Below are 21,371 nucleotides of genomic sequence, written 5' to 3'. Positions count from 1 at the left end.
GAGAGAGAGAGAGAGAGAGAGAAAGAAAGAAAGAAAGAGAGATACAACCAGGTTTTACCTGAGGGTCACCACACCTCAGGCAAGAGATGAGATTGAGAAGGGGTGGCCAACGGCCCAGAACGAAGATAACTACTGGTTGGGGAACCAGTGGAGCCCAGTCAGACCATGTGGAAGCCCAGAAAGACTGTGATGTCAGTCTTTTTAGCTTTATTTTTTATTTATAACTTATACTATTTATGTATGCAATGTGGTGTAACCTTTCTTTTCTTTATATTTTGATTTGTACCTGAGTACTTTGTACTTAAGATAGCCCTATGTGTTCGTGACATTGTACACATTTCACTGTATGTACTCCTGTTCTTTTGTGACTTGAGCACACGTGACAATAAACCTAGTTCTGATTCTAGTTCATGGTTACCTCAGCTGGTGTAGGAAGTGAAACCCCACTGTTGGTGTCACTCTGCATTTCAAACCAGCAAGGGTCGAGAGTGGGCTGCTGGAAAAGCACAGGAGGTCAAGCAGCATCCGAAGAGCAGGAGAATCGATGTTTCGGGCAAGAGTCTTTCATCAGGAATGACGTTCCTGATGAAGGGCTCATGCCCGAAACGTCGATTCTCCTGCTCCTTGAATGCTGCCTGACCACCTGTGCTTTTCCAGCAGCCCACTCTCGACTCTGATGTCCAGTTCTCACTTTCTCCATTGCAAACCAAGCTTACCATTTGACTGACTGATGGATCTGGTGAAATTACTCTTGGAACTACTATCCTGTTATACCCACATTCAGATCACTTGTACATAATAAATACAATATTCCTTAATGCTTACTGCTGGGGAACCCCTAACATCCAGTTAGGTAAATATTTTTAACACCAACAAAGTTCAGGTCTTGGACGTTCTGTTATAATGTTGTTTTGCAGAGTGCAATAATATCTTTAAGGGAATGCCTGCAATATTAGATCATTCTGACTTCATAAAGAAATTGATATTTAGTGAGCAACTAGAGATGTATAAACGCAGTTCCATCACAGAAAATGAAACCGTGTGTAACTTGTCAGGGGAAATCCCCACAGGATTTGCAATCATCACTGGGAATTTTTTCTGAATGATCCAATGCAGCTGGGCTGTAGACGACCATTTTACCTTAGAGCTCAATAGACTTCAGCTTCAAATCCCAATCCAGATGACTAGAACACAAACTCCCCCTCACTACACATGTTCTGACTTACTAAGTCTGCTAGATGGATCGCTCAGTCAACGAGCGAGCAGGCACACTGGGATAAATGGTCTCCATTTGTGCTGTAACAACTCTGTGAGCCTGTGACAAGGGTATGATTCAAAAATCATAGAATCCCCACTAGATGGAAGCAGGCCATTGGCCCATTGAATCCGCACCATTGTCTGAACAGCACCCCACTCTGCACACCCCCAAACCCATCCACTTCCCATGGCTAATCCACTTAACCTCAAGATTAAAGTGGTGCTGGAAAAGCACATCAGATCCGGCAGCATCCGAGGACCAGGAAAATTGACATTTTAGGCAAAAGCTCCTCATCAGGAATTCGTGATGAAGGGCTTTTGCCCAAAACATCGATTTTCCTGCTCCTCGGATGCTGCCTGACCTACTGTACTTTTCCAGCACCACTCTAATTTTGACTCTAATCTCCAGCATCTGCAGTACCCATTTCTGCCAAATCCACTTAACCTTCACATCCCTGGACACTATGGGCAATTTAGCGTGGCCACTCTACTCAACCTGCAGACCTTTGGACTGTGGGAGGAAACCGGAGCATCCGGAGGGAACCCATGCAGACACGGGGGGAATGTGCAAACCCCACACAGTCACCGGAGGCTGGAATCAGGTCCAGAGTGCTGTGAGGCCAACAGTATTAACCACTGAGCAATTGTGTTCCCCCTCATGTTGAGCTTAGTTTTATCTCAATGCAAGTGGATGTGTTCTGAACAAGTTAAAATCTCACTCAAATAAGCTCTAGCACAGGAGCTTAGGAAAAACTACTGCTTTCAGTATGGACTCCAATAAAAGTTTGCAAAGGTACAAAAGTAATTCCAGTGATCTACTTCACCATGTTTGCAATATGTGCATTTTTTGAGGCATTTTATTTAAAACATTGGACCTAAAAGATCTCCCTGGGAAAAAAAAATTGGCATTACATTTTGACAAAATAAATCTTTGAGTGATTTCATTATTTCATCAACAAACTGTAACAATGCAAACTGACATAGGAAAAAGTGATCGGAAATCCAGGCTCAAATATTTGCAATGGGAACAGCTGGCACTGATTGCAACCAACAACTTAGCACAGGAAGGAAATATATGACCATGTCCACACACTTGGAGCATGTGATCTCAAACATCGTAGCTCCAAGGATCAAAGTTTATTTTTTTTAAATCAGTCTGGTTTCTTTTAAGCTGGAAATGAAAATTTACAAATAAATGTCAATGCCCCTCACCAAAAACAATTAACTTCTGACTGACCTGATCGACACGGAGAGTGAATTCTATGAGTGTAGATAGAAGCCAGGTTAACAAGCTATTTGGAAAGATTTGGCATTACTTTCATGCTTTTGAATTTAGAGAATTATAGAAAAGATACAGCATAGAAGGGCTTATGCCCGAAACGTTGATTCTCCTGTTCCTCGGATGCTGCCTAACCGGCTGTGCTTTTCCAGCACCACACTCTCGACTCAGATCTCCAGCATCTGCAGTCCTCACTTTCTCCTAGTTGAATTCAACCCATTGCGTCTGTGCCAGCTCTCTGTAAGAGCAATTCACTTAATGCCACTAGCCAGCCTTAAATCATAGCCCTGCAAGATTTTCCTTAACAGATAATGATCCAATTCCCTTCTGATTGTCGTCATTGAAGCAGCCTCAGTATACCTTAAAGGCAGTGTATTCTAGATCCTTTCCACTCACTGTGCAAACTCTTTTCTGCATATCGCCATTTCTTCTTTTGCTAATTACCTTAAATCTGCGACCTCTCGTTCTCTGTCCCTCCACCAGTGTCAGAACTCACACGACACCAGATTATAGTCCAACAGATTTATTCAAAGTCACAAGCTTTCAGGGTGCAGCCTCTTTGTCAGGTGCAGCACCTGGTGAAGGAGCAGTTCTCCATCAGCTTGAGTGATCTCAAAGTCACCTGTTGGACTGTAACCTGGTGTCATGTGACTTCTGACTTGGTCCACCCCCCCAGCTCAACATCTACATCTTCCAGCAATGGGAACAGTTTCTCTTTGTCTATTCAATCTTCTGATTCCAAAGCAAAGTTAAAAATCGCAGAGTTAAAAAACACACACCAGGTTATTGTCCAACAGCTTTAATTGGAAGCACTAGCTTTCGGAGCGCCGCTCCTTCATCAGGTGATTGTGGAGCATAAGATTGCAAGACACAGAATTTATAACAAAAGTTTACAGTGTGATGTAACTGAAATTATATATTGAAAAAGACCTGGATTGTTGTTTAAATCTCTCATCTTTTAGAATGGGTATGTTGGTTTCAGTTCTTTCATACGTAAATTCCAGAACTTTCTTAAAGTTACATTCTCAAGTGAAATTTAACAATAGGTGCCATGTTGACCCAGATAATGCATTGAAGGTGTGAGGTGCCTTGTGGTAAAGTTGTCTGTGCCCTAATGTTCAGATTAATTCTAATCTAAAAAAGGGATTTACATAATCTCTCATGGATTTAAGCAGCTTTTGAGGAAAATAAAATGTAATTCAGCAAGTACAAATTTACCCCACAAATATTACGTGTGTGTATGTGTGCATGTTGGTGTGCGTGTGCAGGGGGGTTTGAGTGCCTGTGTGAGAATGTGAGTGTAAAAGGGGTGTAATTCTGTGAGAGGGTGCTTGTGAGAGTGTGGGAGTTTATGAGAGAGGGTCTGCGTGAGTGTATGAGTCTGTAGAAGTGTCTGTGTATGTGTGTGTGCGTGTCTGTGTCTGTGTAGTGCAGTGGAGTGACCTGGAGTGTGACATGAACCTAAAGCCATCCCCATGGTTACTGAACTTAGCTATCAGCCTCTGCTCAGCCACTTTACATTGTTGCCTGTCCCAAAGTCGGCCTTGGAAGATGATCACCCGAAGGTCCGAGGTTGAATGTCCCGGATCGCTGAAGCGTTCTCCATCTTGGGGAGAGCACTCCTGTCTGTTGATTGTTGTGCTGTGTCCATTCATCTGTTGCCCTGGCCTCTTGCTTTGTCTCACCAGGGCATCCTTGTCTGCAGCGTATGAGATAAACAATGTTGGCTGAGTCACATGAGTACCTGCCATGTACATGTTGGGTGTTGTCCCCATGGGTAATGGTGGTATCTGTGACAAGGTTGGATGATGTTGTCCTGAAGCCAGGCGGTTTGCCGCGAACAATGATCTGCTTGAGGTTTGGTGGTTGTTTAAAGGTGAGGCATGGTGAAGATCTTGGTGAGGTGCTCATCCTCATTGATAATGTGTTGCAGGCTGTGAAGAACGTGGTGTAGTTTTTCGGCTCCTGGGAAGTACTGGACAACGAAGGTGCCCATCAGGTGGTCGAAGGTGACGAAGGAGCAGCGCTCCGAAAGCTAGTGCTTCCAAACAAACTTGGTGGACTATAACCTGGTGTTGTGTGATTTTTAACTTTGTCCACCCCAGTCCAACACTGGCTCCTTCATTACAAAGCAAGGCATCTCATATCTGTTAGATCAAATTACCGCAGATGATGGAATCTGAACTGAAAACAACCAATGCTGGAGATTACAGTGGGTCAGACAGCATCCATGGAGGGAGAGCAAGCGAACGTTTCAAATTTCTGCCTGACCTGCTGTGATCTCCAGCATTCTTGTTTTCAGCATCTTATGTATTCTTTCTTAACAGCTTTATCATTTGCTTGCCCTGATACAAAAAAAAACTGTGAACACATTCGCCACAATTCCTGTTTTATTTTGCAACACCCCCCCCCCTCCTCAAATTCTAACTACTTGGATGAAACTGCCTCTCCATGCTGTTTGAGTGAAATTGTACCACTTCACACCTCGCGCATTCATTGTGTCTGCCCAGTTCACATGTCAGAGTGTGGTGCTGGAAAAACACAGCCGGTCAGGCAGCATCCGAGGAACAGGAGAATCGATGTTTCGGGCATTAGCCCTTGAGGCGTTTGCTCGAAACGTCGATTCTCCTGCTCCTCGGGTGCTGCCTGACTGGCAGTGCTTTTCCAGCACCACACTCTCGACTCTGATCCCCAGCATCTGCAGTCCTCACATTTGCCCATTTCATACGTTAGTCTATATCCACATTTTCTGCGACTTTCTTGTTCACCATATAATGCCAAACTGTGTCACATATACATGTTCAGGATTTTTATTCCCTTTTACAATCTAGCCACTTCACTCATGCATAATGAAAGCAATGGCCCTAACACCCACCTCAGGGGACTGCATTACACAAACATTCTTAACAAAGAGCAAATAAATTCAGGTCTTTGAACCTTCTGATGTATTGTTGCTCTGCAGAACTTCAACTTTATCTTGGAGAGAGTGCTTGCATAATTAGATAATTCTGACTTCATAAAGAGATAGATAGATAGATAGATAATGAGCAATTAGAGATGTGTAAAAACAAATCTATCACAGAAATGAAATTTTGTGCGAAGGGTGAGGAAAAAGCCTTGCAGTAGTTTTAATAATAACTTGGAAACTATTTTTTTCTGACTCCTACAGTGCAGCTGAACTGAAGACTAATATCCTTGTCTCAAGAGTTCAGAGATTGTGTTCAAGTCTTACTTCAAAATACAAAATTGGAGAGTCCAATGCTTTCCTGAGGGTTATACATGTTAAAACAAATCGTCAATGGTCTTTCTCAGCTTAAAATACATCACGACAGTTATGGGGAAGATGGTGGCACAGTGGGAAAAGACTTAACTTGTAATCTGGATAGCTCAGCCCTGTACAATCACAAAGAATGATGTGGAGATGCCAGTGTAGGGCTGGGATGGACATGGTCAGAAGTCACATGACACCAGTTTATAGTCCAACAGGTTTATTTGAAATCACATGCTTTCATATTTGCTTGTGATTTCAAATAAACCTATTGGACCATAACCCAGTATTGTGTGACTTCTGTCCTTAAACTCAATGTTGGAGAAACTCAGGTCTGGTAGCATCTGTAGGGGGACAGAGAGAGAGACAGGGAGAGAGACAGGGAGAGAGAGTGTTAATGTTTCAAGTCCAGTATGACTCCTCTGCAGAAGAACTCTAATTCTGAAATCATACCAGACTTGAAATGTTAACATCGTTTCTCTCTCCACAGAAGCTGCAAGACCTGTTGAGTTTCTCTGTATTCGTTTCAGATTTCCAGCATCTGCAGAATTTTACATTTAGCCCTGAATAATACTCTTGTATTCAATTCTCAGCATGGCAACTGGTGCAATTTACAAAGGAACCTCGATTATCCGGCATTCAATTTTCCGAATTTCGGATTATCCGGCAAGATCCCAATGCTTGGCTAAGCTACGTTAGCCTGCATTTGATTATCCGGAATTCGATTAACCAACCGAAATACGCCCCGGCCATGTCCTTCGGATAATCGAGGTTCCTCTGTAAAGACCATTCATAAATGTGGAATTTAAGCTAATCCCACTCACAGTGACTGAAACTATCATCACTTGTTGTAAAAACCTGCCTGACTTACTGATGTTTTTCCCAGGGCAGGAAATCTGTGCTCCTTACATGGTCTGGCCTCCCTGTGGCTCCAGATGAGCAATAGCGTGGTCAACTCTCAATTGCTCCCTGGAATGGGCCAGTAAGCCAGCTAGGGATGGCAAATACATACCGATGTTGCCAACGACACCTACACTTCATGAAAGTGCAAAGAAGGCTTTCACAGAATCCCTACAACATGGAAACATGCCATTCAGCCCATCATGTCCACATTCACCTTCCAAAGAGCATCCCACCCAGACCCACCCCACTTACCCTATCCCTGTGACCTGTATTTCCCATGGATAACCCACCCAGCCTGGACACTTTAGATTAGATTAGATACCCTACAGTATGGAAACCAGCCTTTCAGCCCACCAAGTCCATACTAACCCTCCAAAGAGAAACCCACCCAGACCCCATTCCCCTACCCTATATTTACCCCTGATTAATGCACCTAACAGTATGGACAATATAGCATGGCCAATTCACCTGGCCTGCACATCTTTGGATTGTGGGAGGAAACCCACACAGATACAGGGAGAATGTGCAAACTCCACACAGACAGTCACCCGAGGCTGGAATCGAACCTGGGTTCCTGGCACTGTGAGGCAGCAGTGCTAACCACTAAGCCACTGTGCCACCCTCAGGTGTGTTCTCCTGAGTTCTGTTGAACAAGGTTCCCAAATACCAACATCATTAAAAACAGAATATTTCATCGTTAGTTTCATCCCTGGTTGCTGAAAACTTGCTGTGTGCAGATTAGTTGTCGTGTTTCCTGCATTATGACAGTAAATGCATTTCAAAAGTACTGCATTGATTGTAAAGCATTTGTCCTGAGGCTATAAAAAGTTGCGAATGAAAGCAAGTTTTTTTTCCCCCCAATCAAGACTGAAAACAGAAAGCCAATGGCAGAGGGGACCAAAACACTGCAACATTCAACATGTACATCACCAGTCAAACATGAGCAGTGCTGGTGAGAAATAATCTCCAACATTGATATGACATTAGCAATGGACATCACCAGCCTGAACACCTGAATAAACTGCTTAAATCCTCAACAACTGGGACACACTCAGTCAAGAAACATGCAATGCATGTTAGCATTTTAGAAACTGTCCCATTAATGTGTGCACTGGTTGGGACGTGGGGGGGGGCGGTTGAACAGGGCAATAATGCAGTCGTGACATGCAAGTATTTGAAGAATTTCAACCATGCTTAGAGGAAACAGTAATTTCATGTTGGATTCTGTTTCAACAGCAAAAACCAAGCACAGTTTGACAACTTGTTGCACATTTTAAACACTATTACCTCTGCCGTTCTGGTCTGGTCGATACACGCTCCCCAGGGCCATACGTGGGAGAGGAATATGGCGTCTGAGCTGCTCGGTCCCTCCACTGGGATCCACTCGTCGCTGGGCGTGTTGGTCCAAACCAGTGGTGGGACCGTTCGGTTCACTGTAATGGGACGAGGCGTACGGGTCCACTGGCACGTTGCGGCTGAACGGGTAGATTCCGGCGCCCGCTCTGTCAGAGCTCACCCTGGGCACCAAGTGGCCAAGATCCGAGGACGGGCCTGGGGACTGAAGGCCGGGGTTTATGCTGGACGGCGAGAGGGCGGGCTGAGTGTCCGCCGCCAGGAGGGGCTGTCCCCTGCTCTCATCGTACAGGCTGTGCATGTATCGCCGATCGAGCCCGTCAAAGGCTGGGGGCTGCTGGGGGGTGTGGTACCTCTCCTGGCCGGGGTACTGGCCCTGGGGTCTGTAAGGGTAGGCGTTCTCCCTGTACTCGTCGTATCTCGTCCTGGGCATTAGGGCGTACCCCCTGCCCTCCGGGAGATGGCTGGTTGGCACCCGACGATACGGCACACCTTCATCCAAGGCATCGAAGGCTCTCGGCAACCCTTGCTCATAGCCAGGGTCGTAGGCACTGGGATAGGACGGCTGGTGGGCCAGCGGGTAACGTTGGTAAGGCGGCTGGGCGTAAGGGGTATCCGCAAAGGGGCTGGCGCCAGGCTGGTGCTGCCTGGACCTGGTCTCCTGCCTCACGGTGGGTGGCACGTACCGATGGGTGTTGCTGGGGTCCCCAAACTGGCCTTGCCTCCAGTTGTCCGGCACTTGACCGAAGCCGAAAGGGTGCCTGGTCTGACCCCTCACCGTCTCCGAGGCCACTCGGCCCGTCTGCGCTGGAGCCTGGCGGCGCCCGTGATTGGCCGCGGGGCGCTGCAGCTGCCTCCTGGGCGGGTGCCGGCCGCTGGCACCTCCGAGCCAGACCCTGGGGCTGCTCCGGGCTGGGTGATGCCCGGCTGGCAGGTACTCGGAGCCGCTGTGCAGGAGGCTGTAGACTCGGCCGTTGTTCTCCCAGCGGATCATCTGCGTCCAGGTGTCGTCTGGCCGCTGCGCTGAGCCCGGCTGAAGGCGCAGGGAAATTAACAAGGAAACTGACCAGCAGGTCAGGAGCAGCAGCAGCACCCGCCTCTCCCTGGCCCCTTGCATCTCGTGTTGTGCACCAACCCTCTCCACTCGCCTGGAAAACTTCACAAATGTGCTGCCTCTCTCTCTGTCTAGCGTTGCTCTCCTCTGTGTTTGCAAAGCCCCAGACTGGACATGTTGGGACAGAGTGATGGTGAAAGATGTGAGAGAGAGAGAGAGAGAGAGAGAACTCTTCAAATATTCCCAGCGTTTCTTCTGCGACACTTTGCACCGCCTTTGTTTTAACTTCTCTCTCTGTTCACCGCTGGGTCAACCGATTACTTGCATGTTTTTTCCTCTCCCTTAAAATCTCCACCGCCAGTGGATTTCCAAACAAAAAAAAATAAAGTTAAGAGATCTCCCCTACAATTTTCTATCCCCTCCGGGCAACAAAACCGGTCAGCCCTCACAGCGTTGGTCGCCCCTCCCTATCCATGCCCCAAAGTTAGCATTCCCGAGTTGAAACGGCACTGGAAAGTCTCTTCCCCGCTTCAGAGAGAGGTTTCGCTTCGTTTTTTTTTGTTTGCAGGAGGTTTGAGGATCAGGAGGGGAAAAAAATACAGTAACGTCGAAAGGGGAGATTTTTGGAATTGAACATACCGGAGGTTCATTTTGAAATTTGCAAGAGGTGCAACCAGAGGTTCCCAACGTGAATAGGAAAGGTTTGGAGGGATATCGGCCAAACGCAGGCAAATGGGATGAGTTGAGTTTTGGAAACCCTCTCCAGTTGGGCTGAACACCCTGTTCCCATGCTGTATGATTCCATGACTTGCACCAGTATTTTTATTGTAATGTGTACTCAAGTACAGGGATACAAGAGCACTAGAGAAAAGTTTACAATGTTGCCATTCACCACTTTATCATAAAGTCTCTATGTATGGAAACAGGCCATTCAGCCCAACAGGTCCACACTGACCTTCTGAAGAGTATCCCACTTTTGTTTGTCGTTCCCCAGGCAGCTGCACTCCCTCAGCACAAACCTGATTTTTTGCACTGTTGTTTCTGGGGTGGGACTAGAACCCAGAACTTGAAACTGCTACCAGTTGAGCTGTGGCTTTCCATTCTGGCCCTGGAGGGGTTAATTAGCAGTAATTCATCATCATCTGCCCCTCAGTGAGAGGGTGACATCTGCTCATGGGCACAGATTTCTGTTAGAAGCTTTCATGTGATTAAACAATTCATTATTGAGATCTATGAGCAGGAGGTAATGGGACACTCTTGAACTTCATTAACTCCATCACGCAGATTCAGTTTGGAACTTTTAACTTTATTTCTTACTTACTACTTTATACTGACTAGAACCGTAATGTTGAAATCTTAGCTTATTTCTTTGTCTACGTTTACCTAAGATTTTGTACCTAGGTACCTCGTACCTAAGGGGCAGCATGGTGGCTCAATGGTTAGCACTGCTGCCTCACTGCGCCAGGGACCTGGATTTGATTCCAGCCTCTGTCTGCGTGGAGTTTGCACATTCTCCCCATGTCTGCGTGGGTTTCTCCGGGTGCTCCGGTTTCTTCCCACAACCCAAAGATGTGCAAGTTAGGTAGATTGGCCATGCTAAATTGCTAATATTGTTCAAAGATATGTCAGTTAGGTGCATTAGTCAGGGGCAACAGTAGAGTAACAGGGTGGGGGGATGGGTCTGGGTGGGATACTCTTCAGAAGGTCAGTGTGGACTTGTTGGGCTGAATGGCCTGTTTCCATACAGTAGAGACTTTATGATAAAGTGGTGAATGGCAACATTGTAAACTTTTCTCTAGTGCTCTTGTACCCCTGTACTTGAGTACACATTACAATAAAAACCTAATTCTCATTCATTGTTAAACCATTTGGACACAAAGCTTGATGAAACCTTTTTCTTCAATTCTCTTGTGGGGCATCACTGGCTGCGTCAGTATTTATTACCCATCCCTAATTACCCTTGAGAAGGTGGTGGTGAGCTGCCGTTCATATGTGTTGGAGGTAGATCCACAATGCCCTCATGGAAGGAGTGCTGGGATTTTGACCCCAGCCACACTGAAGGAATAGTGACAAAATTCCAAGTCAGGTTGGGAATAGCTTGGAGGGCATCTTGTAGGGGGTAATGTTCTCAGTTTGCATGACAAGTTATCACCATTTTAAATGTTTGGTAGCAAGCTCCTTCTAGTCATTAACGTCAATGTTGCTGTACCTCAAGAAGAGCATCTTTTTTGCACTTTCTTTTTTGTTCACAGCAGGTGGGTCTTTCAGGCTAGGCCAGCATGTTTACTGACCCCCTAATTGCCCAAAGGGTATTTAAGGGTCAACCACATTGCTGTGGGTCTGAAGTCATATATAGGGCAGACCAGGTAAGGATGGCAAATTTCCTTTCCTGAAAGACGTTGGTGGATCAAAAGCTTTGTTGTGCGATAGTCGTATGTTCATAGAGCTGTACAGCACGGAAAAAGACCCTTTAGCCCAACTCGCCTATGCTGATCAGGTTTCCTAAACTGAACTAGCCCCATTTACCTGCATTTGGCCCATATCCCTCTAAACCCTTCCTATCCATATACCTGTCCAAATGTCTTTTAAATGTTGTAATTGTGCTCACCTCTACCACTTCCTCTGGCAGCTCAGTCCATATAGGCACTGCCTTCTGTGTGAAAACTTTCCCCCCAGGTTCCTTTTAAATCTTACCCCTCTTAACCTCAACCTACACTCTCTACTTTTGAATTCCCCTACCCTGGGTAAGCGACCTTGCCTATTCACTTTATCAATAGCCCTCATGATTTTATAAACCTCTATAAGGTCACCTTCAGCCTCTGATATTCCAGGGAAAAAAGATCCATCCTATCCAGTCTCTTCTTATAGCTCAAACCTTTCGGATCCGGTAACGTCTTTGTAAATCTTTTTTGCACCCTTTTCAGTTTAGTAACATCCTTCCTGGAGCAAAGCAACCAGAATTGTATGCAGCATTCCAAATGTAGCCTTACCAATGTCTTGTACAGCCGTAACTGAACACCCCAGCTTCCTGTGCTCAATACGCTGACCAATGAAGGCAAGCATATCAAACACCTTCTTCACCACCCTGTCTACATGTGACACTACTTTCAAGGTGTTATCTACCTGCATCCCTAGGTCTCAAACTTCCCAGGACCATACCATTAACTGGGTAAGTCCTGCCCTGCTTTGTCTTATCAAAATGCAACACCTCCCATCTATCTACATTAAATGCCATTTGCCATTCTTTAGCGCACTGCCAATTGATCAAGGTCCCATTTTACTCTTGTATAACCTTCTTCACTCTCCACTATACCACTAATTTTGGTGTCATCCCCAAACTTGCTAACCATGCTTCCAATGGTCTCATCCAAATCCTTTATATTAATGACAAGCAACAGTGGACCCAGCACTGTTCCTTGTAGCACACCCGCTGGTCACAGGCCTCCAGACTTATCAGCGGCCCTCTACCATCACCCTCTGTCCCCTACTGTGAAGCCAAATTTGGGTCCAATTGGCTAACTCTACCTGGATCCTATGTGATAACCTTGCAAACCAGTCGACCTTGTGGAACCTTCTCAACGACCTTCCTAAAATCCTTGTAGACAGCACCTACTGCTTTGCCTTCATCTATCTTCTTGGCACCTAGAAAGGTGACCTAACTCTGAAGGGGAGACCTAAGCCTGTCCTTACTTAATGAAACGAAAAGTCGGAATTTCAGGAAAATTGTATTTTTGATTGGTCATTAAGCCATGGGCCCACCTTCACTCTCCAGTATCTTGAAACATACCATGGCACCATTTTGAGGAAAAGCAGGGGAGCTCCTCCAAGAGCTTTGGCATTCAATCAACATCTAAAACAAATTACCTTTTCATTATAATTTGTTAGAGCTTTTTTCTTTTTGATACGGTGCAGTTAAGAATCAAAGACATTGTGGGTCTGGAGTCACACTGCGACCAGACCATGTAAAGATGGCAGATTTACTTCCCTGAAAGGCGTTCAGGAACCAGATAGATTTTTTAATAACAACCAACGGTAGTTGCATGGTTGCCATCTGGCTATACATTTTATTGAATTTTAATTTCACCAAGTCCGTGGATGGGATTTGAGCTCATGACCCCAGGGTATTATTTTGGGGCTTTGATTACTCACATTACAACAATGTCGCCATCTCCCCTTGCTGTGTGTAAATTGGCACCACTGCTTCTACATTATGATCAATGATTGCGAAAGGAAATTGTAAGGGTGCTTGAAGGAAATATACTTAATATTAAATAAACAGGGTCACAAGGATCAACCAGGTAGTGAGAATGACTGGATTGTTCTAAGGAGAATGGGCATAAACTCAATGGGCTGGGGTGGCCAAAGTCAGAAGTCACACGACACCAGGTTATCATCCAACAGGTTTATTTGAAATCACAAGCTTTTGGAGCGCTGCTCCTTCTCAGAAATGATTGCCACTAGTGGAGGGCTTAATCGCTGATTCCAACTGCCTCCAGTTTTGCGATTCTGCAACAATCAATCAGATGCCACCTTGATGTGAAGGGCTGTCACTCTCACCTCACCTCAACTCTTTTGCCCACATTTGGACCAGGGCTGTAATGAGGTCAGGAGATGCATGGCCCTGGGGGTACCCAGACTGAGCGTCAATGAGCAGATTATTCTTTTGCAAGTGACACTTGATATCACTGTTGATGCTGACGATGGAAAGGAGACTGAGAGGGCAGTAATTGGTCAAGTTAGAGTTGTCCTGCTTTTTGCAGACCTGGGTAATTTTCCATATTGTCGGATGGATGCCAGTGTTGTGACTATATTACTACAACTTGTTTGGGGGCACAGGTAGTTAAGGAATGTAAGTCTTTAGCAACATTGCAGGAATATTGTCAAATCTCATAGTCTTTGCAGTTTCAAGTCAACCATTTCTTGATATCATATAGAGAGAAATCCTATTAACTGAGGACTGGAATTTGTGATGCTGGAGACACAGGAGGAGTTCACGAAGGTTCACCCACTCAGCATGTCTGGCTGAAGATGAATGAAAATGTTTCTCCACCTTCATGTGCTGGGCTTTACCATTGTTGGTGGGGGGATGTTTGTGGAGCATCATCCTCTCGTGAGTTGTTTCATTACAACAATGTCGCCATTGTCCAAAACTACCCAGAAGGAATTTTAAAAAACAGTCAAACTTGCAAACATATGGTACAATTACAACATTCAAAAGACATCTGGATGGGTGTATAACTAAGAAGGGTTTGGACGGATACGGGCCAAATGCTGGCAAATGGAACTAGATTAATTTAGGATATCTGGTTAGGACAGATGAGTTGGAATGAAGGGTCTGTTTCTGTGCGTACATCTCTATGACTGTATGATGCTTGCTGGTCTAACTCATTTTAAATACTTCAAAGTGAAGCTCAAGTATAACCAGTACAATCTTTCTGAGTATTAATTTTAATACTAATTTCATGATCTAGGCATTCAGGACTGGATTTGGCAAGACTTATATAGCAACCAGGATGCCATTCAGCCCTTTGAGCTCACTGTGTTATTCAACATTAGCTTGACTGATCCTCTATCTTAATTCCATATTCATCTTTTCTCCCCAAAACCCCCTTGATGTCTTTAATATCTAAACATTTATCAATTTCTTCCTTGAGTACATTCAGTGACCTGGTCTCCGCTTCAGAGCTTAGATCTGATCCGTTGATTGCTTCTGTGACCAACTGTTTCCTAACTTCGTTCTGGAGTAGGAGAAAATGAGGACTGCAGCTGCTGGAGATCAGAGTCAAGATTAGAGTGGTGCTGGAAATGAAGGGCTTTTGCCCGAAATGTCAATGTTCCTGTTCCTCGGATGCTGCCTGGCCTGCTGAGCTTTTCCAGCTCTAATCTTTGTTCCGGAATAGCCTGGAAAAGCAGAATCTCCGATAAGTACCTCACCGTATTCTGACACTCGCCATATATGGTTGTTACTCGGTGGTTGCTTGATCAAAATCCTGACAGCCCCCATCTACCTGGGCTGTATCATCATCTTCACAGCAGACATTACAGAGAATCGAGACGACGCTTAAAAGTAACTAGGAACGTGCAACTTTCTGCTGATGCACATATCCTCAGAATGATTTATTTTTACAAATCAGAACATCATTGTGACATCGTGGGCGGCACGGTGGCACAGTGGTTAGCACTGCTGCCTCACAGCGCCAGAGACCCAGGTTCAATTCCCGCCTCAGGCGACTCTCTGTGTGGAGTTTGCACATTCTCCCCGTGTCTGTGTGGGTTTCCTCCGGGTGCTCCGGTTTCCTCCCACACTCCAAAGATGTGCAGGTCAGGTGAATTGGCCATGCTAAATTGCCCGTAGTGTTAGGTAAGGGGTAGATGTAGGGGTATGGGTGGGTTGCGCTTCGGCGGGGCGGTGTGGACTTGTTGGGCCGAAGGGCCTGTTTCCACACTGTAAGTAATCTAATCTAATTAATCTGTTTCCTCAACTCTCTTTCAAGTGACACAGCCTTTTCAAGCTGAACCAACACATTATGTGAAATAGTGCAATAAAGATAATAATTAAATCAAAATTACTTGTCAAATTTTAACAACATTAGTACTAACATCTTCTCTGTTTAATGGTTATTAGCAACCATTATATCCATAATGGTTCCCGTTTTTAAATAATGGGGTGGTGGGGGTGGGTTGGTGGTCTGGATAGGATAAGAGAAAGTGAGGACTGCAGATGCTGGAGAATCAGAGTTGAAAAGTGTGGTGCTGGAAAAGCACAGCAGGTCAGGCAACATCCGAGGAGCAGGAGAGTTGATCTTTCGGGCATGCCCTTCGTCAGGTATGGAAAGGGTGAATGGTACTTGTCTTTTCCTTGGGATGGGGGATCTCAATACTAGGTGCATGTTTTTAGGGTGAGAGGAGAGAGATTTGAAAAAGATATGAGGGGCAACCTTTTTACACAGAGGATGGTTCGTGTGTGGAATGAACTTCCTGAGGAAGTGGTGGATACAGGCACACCTACAAGGTTTGTAAGACATTTGGATTAGTGCATGAATCAGAAAGGTTTTGAGGGATATGGGCCAGGAGCAGGCAAGTGGGACTAGTTTACTTTGGGATTACGGTCAGCATAACTGGTTGGACCGAAGGGTCTGTTTCCGTGCTCTATGACTCCACGACTCTACTAAAAACAGAGAGAAAGAAAATTCTGTCCACAAACAGTCCCTGAGTTCCAATAGAGCAGAACAGGACGGAGGACAACACAGGACTCCATGGTGGCTCTGTGGTTAGCACTGCTGCCTCACAGAACCAGGGACACGTTCAATTCCCTGCTTGGGTGACTATCTGTGTGGAGTTTGCACATTCTCCCTGTGTCTTTGTGGGTTTCCTCCGGCTGCTCTGGTTTCCTCTCACAATCCAAAGATATGCAGGTTAGGTGAATTGGCCATGCTAAATTGCCCATAGTGTGCAGGGAGGTGCATTAGATTAGATTAGATTAACTACAGTGTGGAAAGAGACCCTTCAGCCCAACAAGTCCCCACCGACCCTCCGGAGAGCATCCCACCCAGACCCATTCCCCTACATTCACCCCTGACTAATGCACCTAACACTACGGGCAATTTAGCATGGCCAAGGTAAAAATCAACAAGGTAAAACCTTTATTCCTGATGAAGGGCTTTTGCCCGAAACGTCGATTTCGCTGTTCGTTGGATGCTGCCTGAACTGCTGTGCTCTTCCAGCACCACTAATCCAGTATTTAGCATGGCCAGTCAGGGGTAAATATATAGTAATAATGTAGGGGAATGGATCTGGATGGGTTACCCTTCGGAGAGTCAGTGTGGACTTGTTGAGCCAAAGGCCCTGTTTCCACACTGTAGGGATTCTATGAACATAAAGGAGCTGTTTATAAGTACAGGAAATGTTCATAAATTGGATCTTTAAAATTACACCCTTGTGTAGGCTCATGGTCAGAAGTACAAACGTTCATAAGTCGGATGTTCTCTCACTTCAACTTTGCCATCCAAAGCTGAAATGACACTCTGGCAAACAGAACAAATCAGTACAGGCGAAAAGCAAACAAAGCTACTTTTGAAATACTGCATTCAACTCCGGTCTCCTTCCTATCGGAAGGATGTTGTGAAATTTAGAAAAGGTGCAGAAAAGATTTACAAGGATGCTGCCAGGATTGGAGAGTTTGAGCTACAAGGAGAGGCTGAATAGGCTGGGGCTGTTTTCCCTGGAGCATTGGAGGCTGAGGGATGACCTTATAGAGGTTTATAAAATCATGAGGGGCATAGATAGGGTAAATAGATAAGGCCTTTTCCCCAGGGGGAGGGTGTCTAAAACTAGAGGGACATAGGTTTAAGGAGCGAGGGGAAAGATTTAAAAGAGACTTAAAGGGCAACTTTTTCACGCAGCAGTTGACTGTATGCCTGTATTAAAAATAGAGAAAAAGAAAATAGTCTCTGGAATGAGCTGCCAGAGTAAGTGGCAGAGGTTGGTACATTTAAAAGGCAGTATATGATGGGTATATGAAAGGAAGGGTTCAGAGGGATATGGCCAAATGCTGGCAAATGGGACTAGATTTGTGGGCGGCACAGTGGCACAGTGGTTAGCACTGCTGCCTCACAGCACCAGAGGCCCGGGTTCAATTCCCGCCTCAGGCGACTGACTGTGTGGAGTTTGCACGTTCTCCCCGTGTCTGCGTGGGTTTCCTCCGGGTGCTCCGGTTTCCTCCCACAGTCCAAAGATGTGCAGATCAGATGAATTGGCCATGCTAAATTGCCCGTAGTGTTAGGTAAGGGGTAGATGTAGGGGTATGGGTGGGCTACGCTTCGGCGGGGTGGTGTAGACATGTTGGGCCGAAGGGCCTGTTTCCCCACTGTAAGTAATCTAATTAATTTAGAATATCTCAGCAACATGGACGAGTTGGACCGAAGGGTCTTTTGCCATGCTATACAGCTCTATGATATTAATACAAGTGGTAGGACAGATTTCTCCAATGTATATTCCATTTTCTAGAAAAGTATTTTACAATTGGCATCCTCATCTAAATATTCCACAGGAGTTAGGTTAGTGTGGAGAAGAGTATTGTACTGGAATCGGCAGATCCTTGTCCCATCCAAACCTACTGAGGTCTGTTGTGTGGATGTAAATTCCTGGGAAGCTAATGTTTTAACCAGCATGAGTTTACATTTTCCGAAGATGGACAAAACCGATCTCCCCTTTACTGTAAAAGGCGACTCATCAACTCAATCCACTCCATCAATAATGCAACTTTATCCCAATACATTCCTGTAAAACAAAACAAGGATGCCATCCATTTTGTAGAAACTGCAGGTTTTTTTTCAGAAAGTATCCTCAAGGAATTACGTGTAATGGTGCGCTCGTAAGACATTTCAAACTTATAATTCTTCACTTGAGAGATGCAAGATCCACAGGGACAGTCACCCCAAGCTGGTATCGAACCCAGGCCATTAGCTCTGTAAGGTAGCAGTGCTAAACGCTGAGCGACTGCGCTGTCCATATCAACATCATTTGTATTGTAAGCCAGCCATTCAACCAGCTGAGCTAACTGATTCAGTTAGAGCTGGTAATGAAGGACCGCCTTCAGAGGATGAGGGAACATGATTTGCAGTATGGCGGCAGAGTAAGACGCTCCAGTCGGAGCTCCTCTGCTCACCAGCTCCTTTTGCTTTATTCCCTCTTTGCAGCAGTTTATCTTCCCCACCCCACTCAACTTCTTAAACAACCCTATCCTAGAATGGAGAATGGAGGCAAGATGAAGGGTGACGAGTCCCAGTGGGGAGCAGAGTGAATCCCAGAGTAGGGAGCAGAATGAATCCCGGAGTAGGTAGAGTGAATCTCGGAGTGGGGAGCAGAGTGAATCCCGGAGTAGGTAGAGTGAATCTCAGAGTGGGGAGCAGAGTGAATCCCGGAGTAGGGAGCAGAATGAATCCCGGAGTAGGTAGAGTGAATCTCAGAGTGGGGAGCAGAGTGAATCCCGGAGTAGGGAGTAGAGTGAATCGTGGAGTAGGGAGTAGAGTGAATCCTGGAGTAGGGAGTAGAGTGAATCCCGGAGTAGGGAGCAGAGTGAATCCTGGAGTAGGGAGTAGAGTGAATCCCGGAGTAGGGAGTAGAGTGAATCCTGGAGTAGGGAGTAGAGTGAATCCCGGAGTAGGGAGCAGAGTGAATCCTGGAGTAGGGAGTAGAGTGAATCCCGGAGTAGGGAGTAGAGTGAATCCCAGAGTAGGGAGCAAAGTGAATCCCAGAGTGGGGAGCAGAACGGGTCACGGGCTGAGTTGCGGAGCAGGGAGCAGAGTGACTCCCAGGCTGGAGCTCGGAGTGGGGAGCAGAGTGAGTCTCAGGCCGGATCCCAGGGTGGGGAGCAGAGTGAGTCTCAGGCCGGATCCCAGGGTGGGGAGCAGAGTGAGTCTCAGGCCGGATCCCAGGGTGGGGAGCAGAGTGAGTCTCAGGCCAGATCCCAGGGTGGGGAGCAGTGCGAATCCTGAACGTGGATATAGCGTGGCCTCGTGCTCTGAAATGCAGTGGGCACAACCTCATGTTGCAAAAGAACTAGAACTTGAATACCTAAAAGATACTTTTCATTCTCTTTCTGGACTTTTAAACTGTGTCCCATGCTAGTTTTTTTTTAAACTATTTCAGCTCTGTGGCAACAGTTAAAGTTTCTATACCTGGTTATCCTGTACCTAAGATGGCGCCAAGAGGCGACATTACAAATTTTTCACTTCACTCATTCGCGTGCACGTGACAATAAAGTGCAATTCAATAAGGATTAAGAGACGTCCATACCGATGTTTCATTACCTCAGCCCTGTCTGTGGTGTGAGGCACTGAGACATCTGACAATCCTTCATACCCTATGGGAGTTCCTGTGTTGACCAGTTGATGCAATTCTATCTTTGCCAGTTGTTTCTCTCTCTCTCTTTCTCCAACAGTGCGGATAATATTTCAGCAATCACTGGTGGCTTTCCCCGATTCAATTACAGAGAAAGAACGCTTTTTGCCCTGACCAGCCCTAACTAGTTGTGATCAGTGAGCAAACACAAAACAGCTGCAGGCACCAAAATGTGCCAGAGGAACCTTACTGGATTACAGACTGAGGCTGCCTTGAAATTTGTCCGAATGTAAACATGTCTGCATACGAATTCTAAGAATCTTAACCGAGTTGGTTCAAAAATCAGGAGATTGAAGTTAAAAAGGCCAGGTGATCAGTTAAAGTGATCATAAGATATCTGAAAAATGAATTGATTCACTAATACCCTTGTCAGTGTAACCGATTATATGAGTGCAGTCCCCAAAAAGATGTGGTTCAGTTTTATCAGTGTTTTATTAACCTGGTAAATTAATCACTCATAAGTAAAGATAACCCAGCATCCCCTGAGTAAAACTGAGGATTGGCAATAAATGCAAGACATATTCGAAGAATTATTTTAAAATTGCATTTGTGTGGTATTCTTTAGATTTCTAATCTTTCAGTGGAGCGAAATAGACCTTTCTTCTCTCCACTTTCCCCATTTCAGTCTGCCACAGTGGCCCCATGCAATCTCTGCTCTGACATAGGCCGCCACACACTCTCAATTGCAAGTAGGAGATATTAGGACCTTAAGGCACAGCCTCAGAATGAAGGGATGGCCCTTTGGAACTGGGATGAGGAGGAATTTCTTCAGGGCAGGTGAATCTGTGGAACTCACTGTTGCCAAAAACTGTGGAGGCCAAGTCATTGAGTGGACTTACATCAGAGATAGATGGCTTCCTGATTAGCCAGGGGGATCACGGATCGCAGGGAAAAGAATGGTGTTCAGAAGCATATTGTCAAGATCAATGGGCTGAATGGCCTAATTCTGCTCCTATATCTTATGGTCTAATGAAATTCATAGGCTGGACAGCTTGGGATGACGAGAAAGGCTGACCCTTTAATGTGAATCGATGATACATCACTGCACTTAAATGATGCTGTCTGACTGTAATTTTTTTTTAGAATCCCTCCAGTGTGGAAAAGGCCCTTCAGCCCAGCAAGTCCACACCGACCCTCTGAAGAGTAACCCACCCAGACCCATTCCCCTATTGTTCTACATTTACCCCTGACTAATGCCCCTAACCTACACATCCCTGTAAACTATGGGCAATTTACCATGGCCAGTTCACCTAACCTGCAGACGGGAGGAAACCGGAACACCCAGAGGAAACCCGCACAGACACGGGGAGAATGTGCAAATTCCACAGAAACAGTTGCCCGAGGCTGGAATTGAA

The 21,371-nt window shown here is 45.7% G+C and overlaps 1 protein-coding gene across 1 annotated transcript in view; it reads right to left on the bottom strand.

Moving 5' to 3' along the window:
* The window catches only part of loxl1 (lysyl oxidase-like 1), an 88,704-nt gene extending 79,032 nt beyond the window's left edge, over window positions 1-9,672 (bottom strand). Inside the window, exon 1 of the mRNA XM_072553066.1 lies at window positions 7,995-9,672. Within this exon, the coding sequence (XP_072409167.1) occupies window positions 7,995-9,177 (1,183 nt within the window). The 5' untranslated portion in view covers window positions 9,178-9,672. The remainder of the gene's footprint in view (window positions 1-7,994) is intronic.
* Window positions 9,673-21,371: the final 11,699 nt, after the last annotated feature.

This window comes from Chiloscyllium punctatum, chromosome 33 (genome assembly GCF_047496795.1).
Source record: "Chiloscyllium punctatum isolate Juve2018m chromosome 33, sChiPun1.3, whole genome shotgun sequence".
Taxonomy (NCBI): domain Eukaryota; kingdom Metazoa; phylum Chordata; class Chondrichthyes; order Orectolobiformes; family Hemiscylliidae; genus Chiloscyllium; species Chiloscyllium punctatum.
Note: the sequence above shows the minus strand (reverse complement) of the source record. Positions and strands in the feature narration are given on the sequence as shown.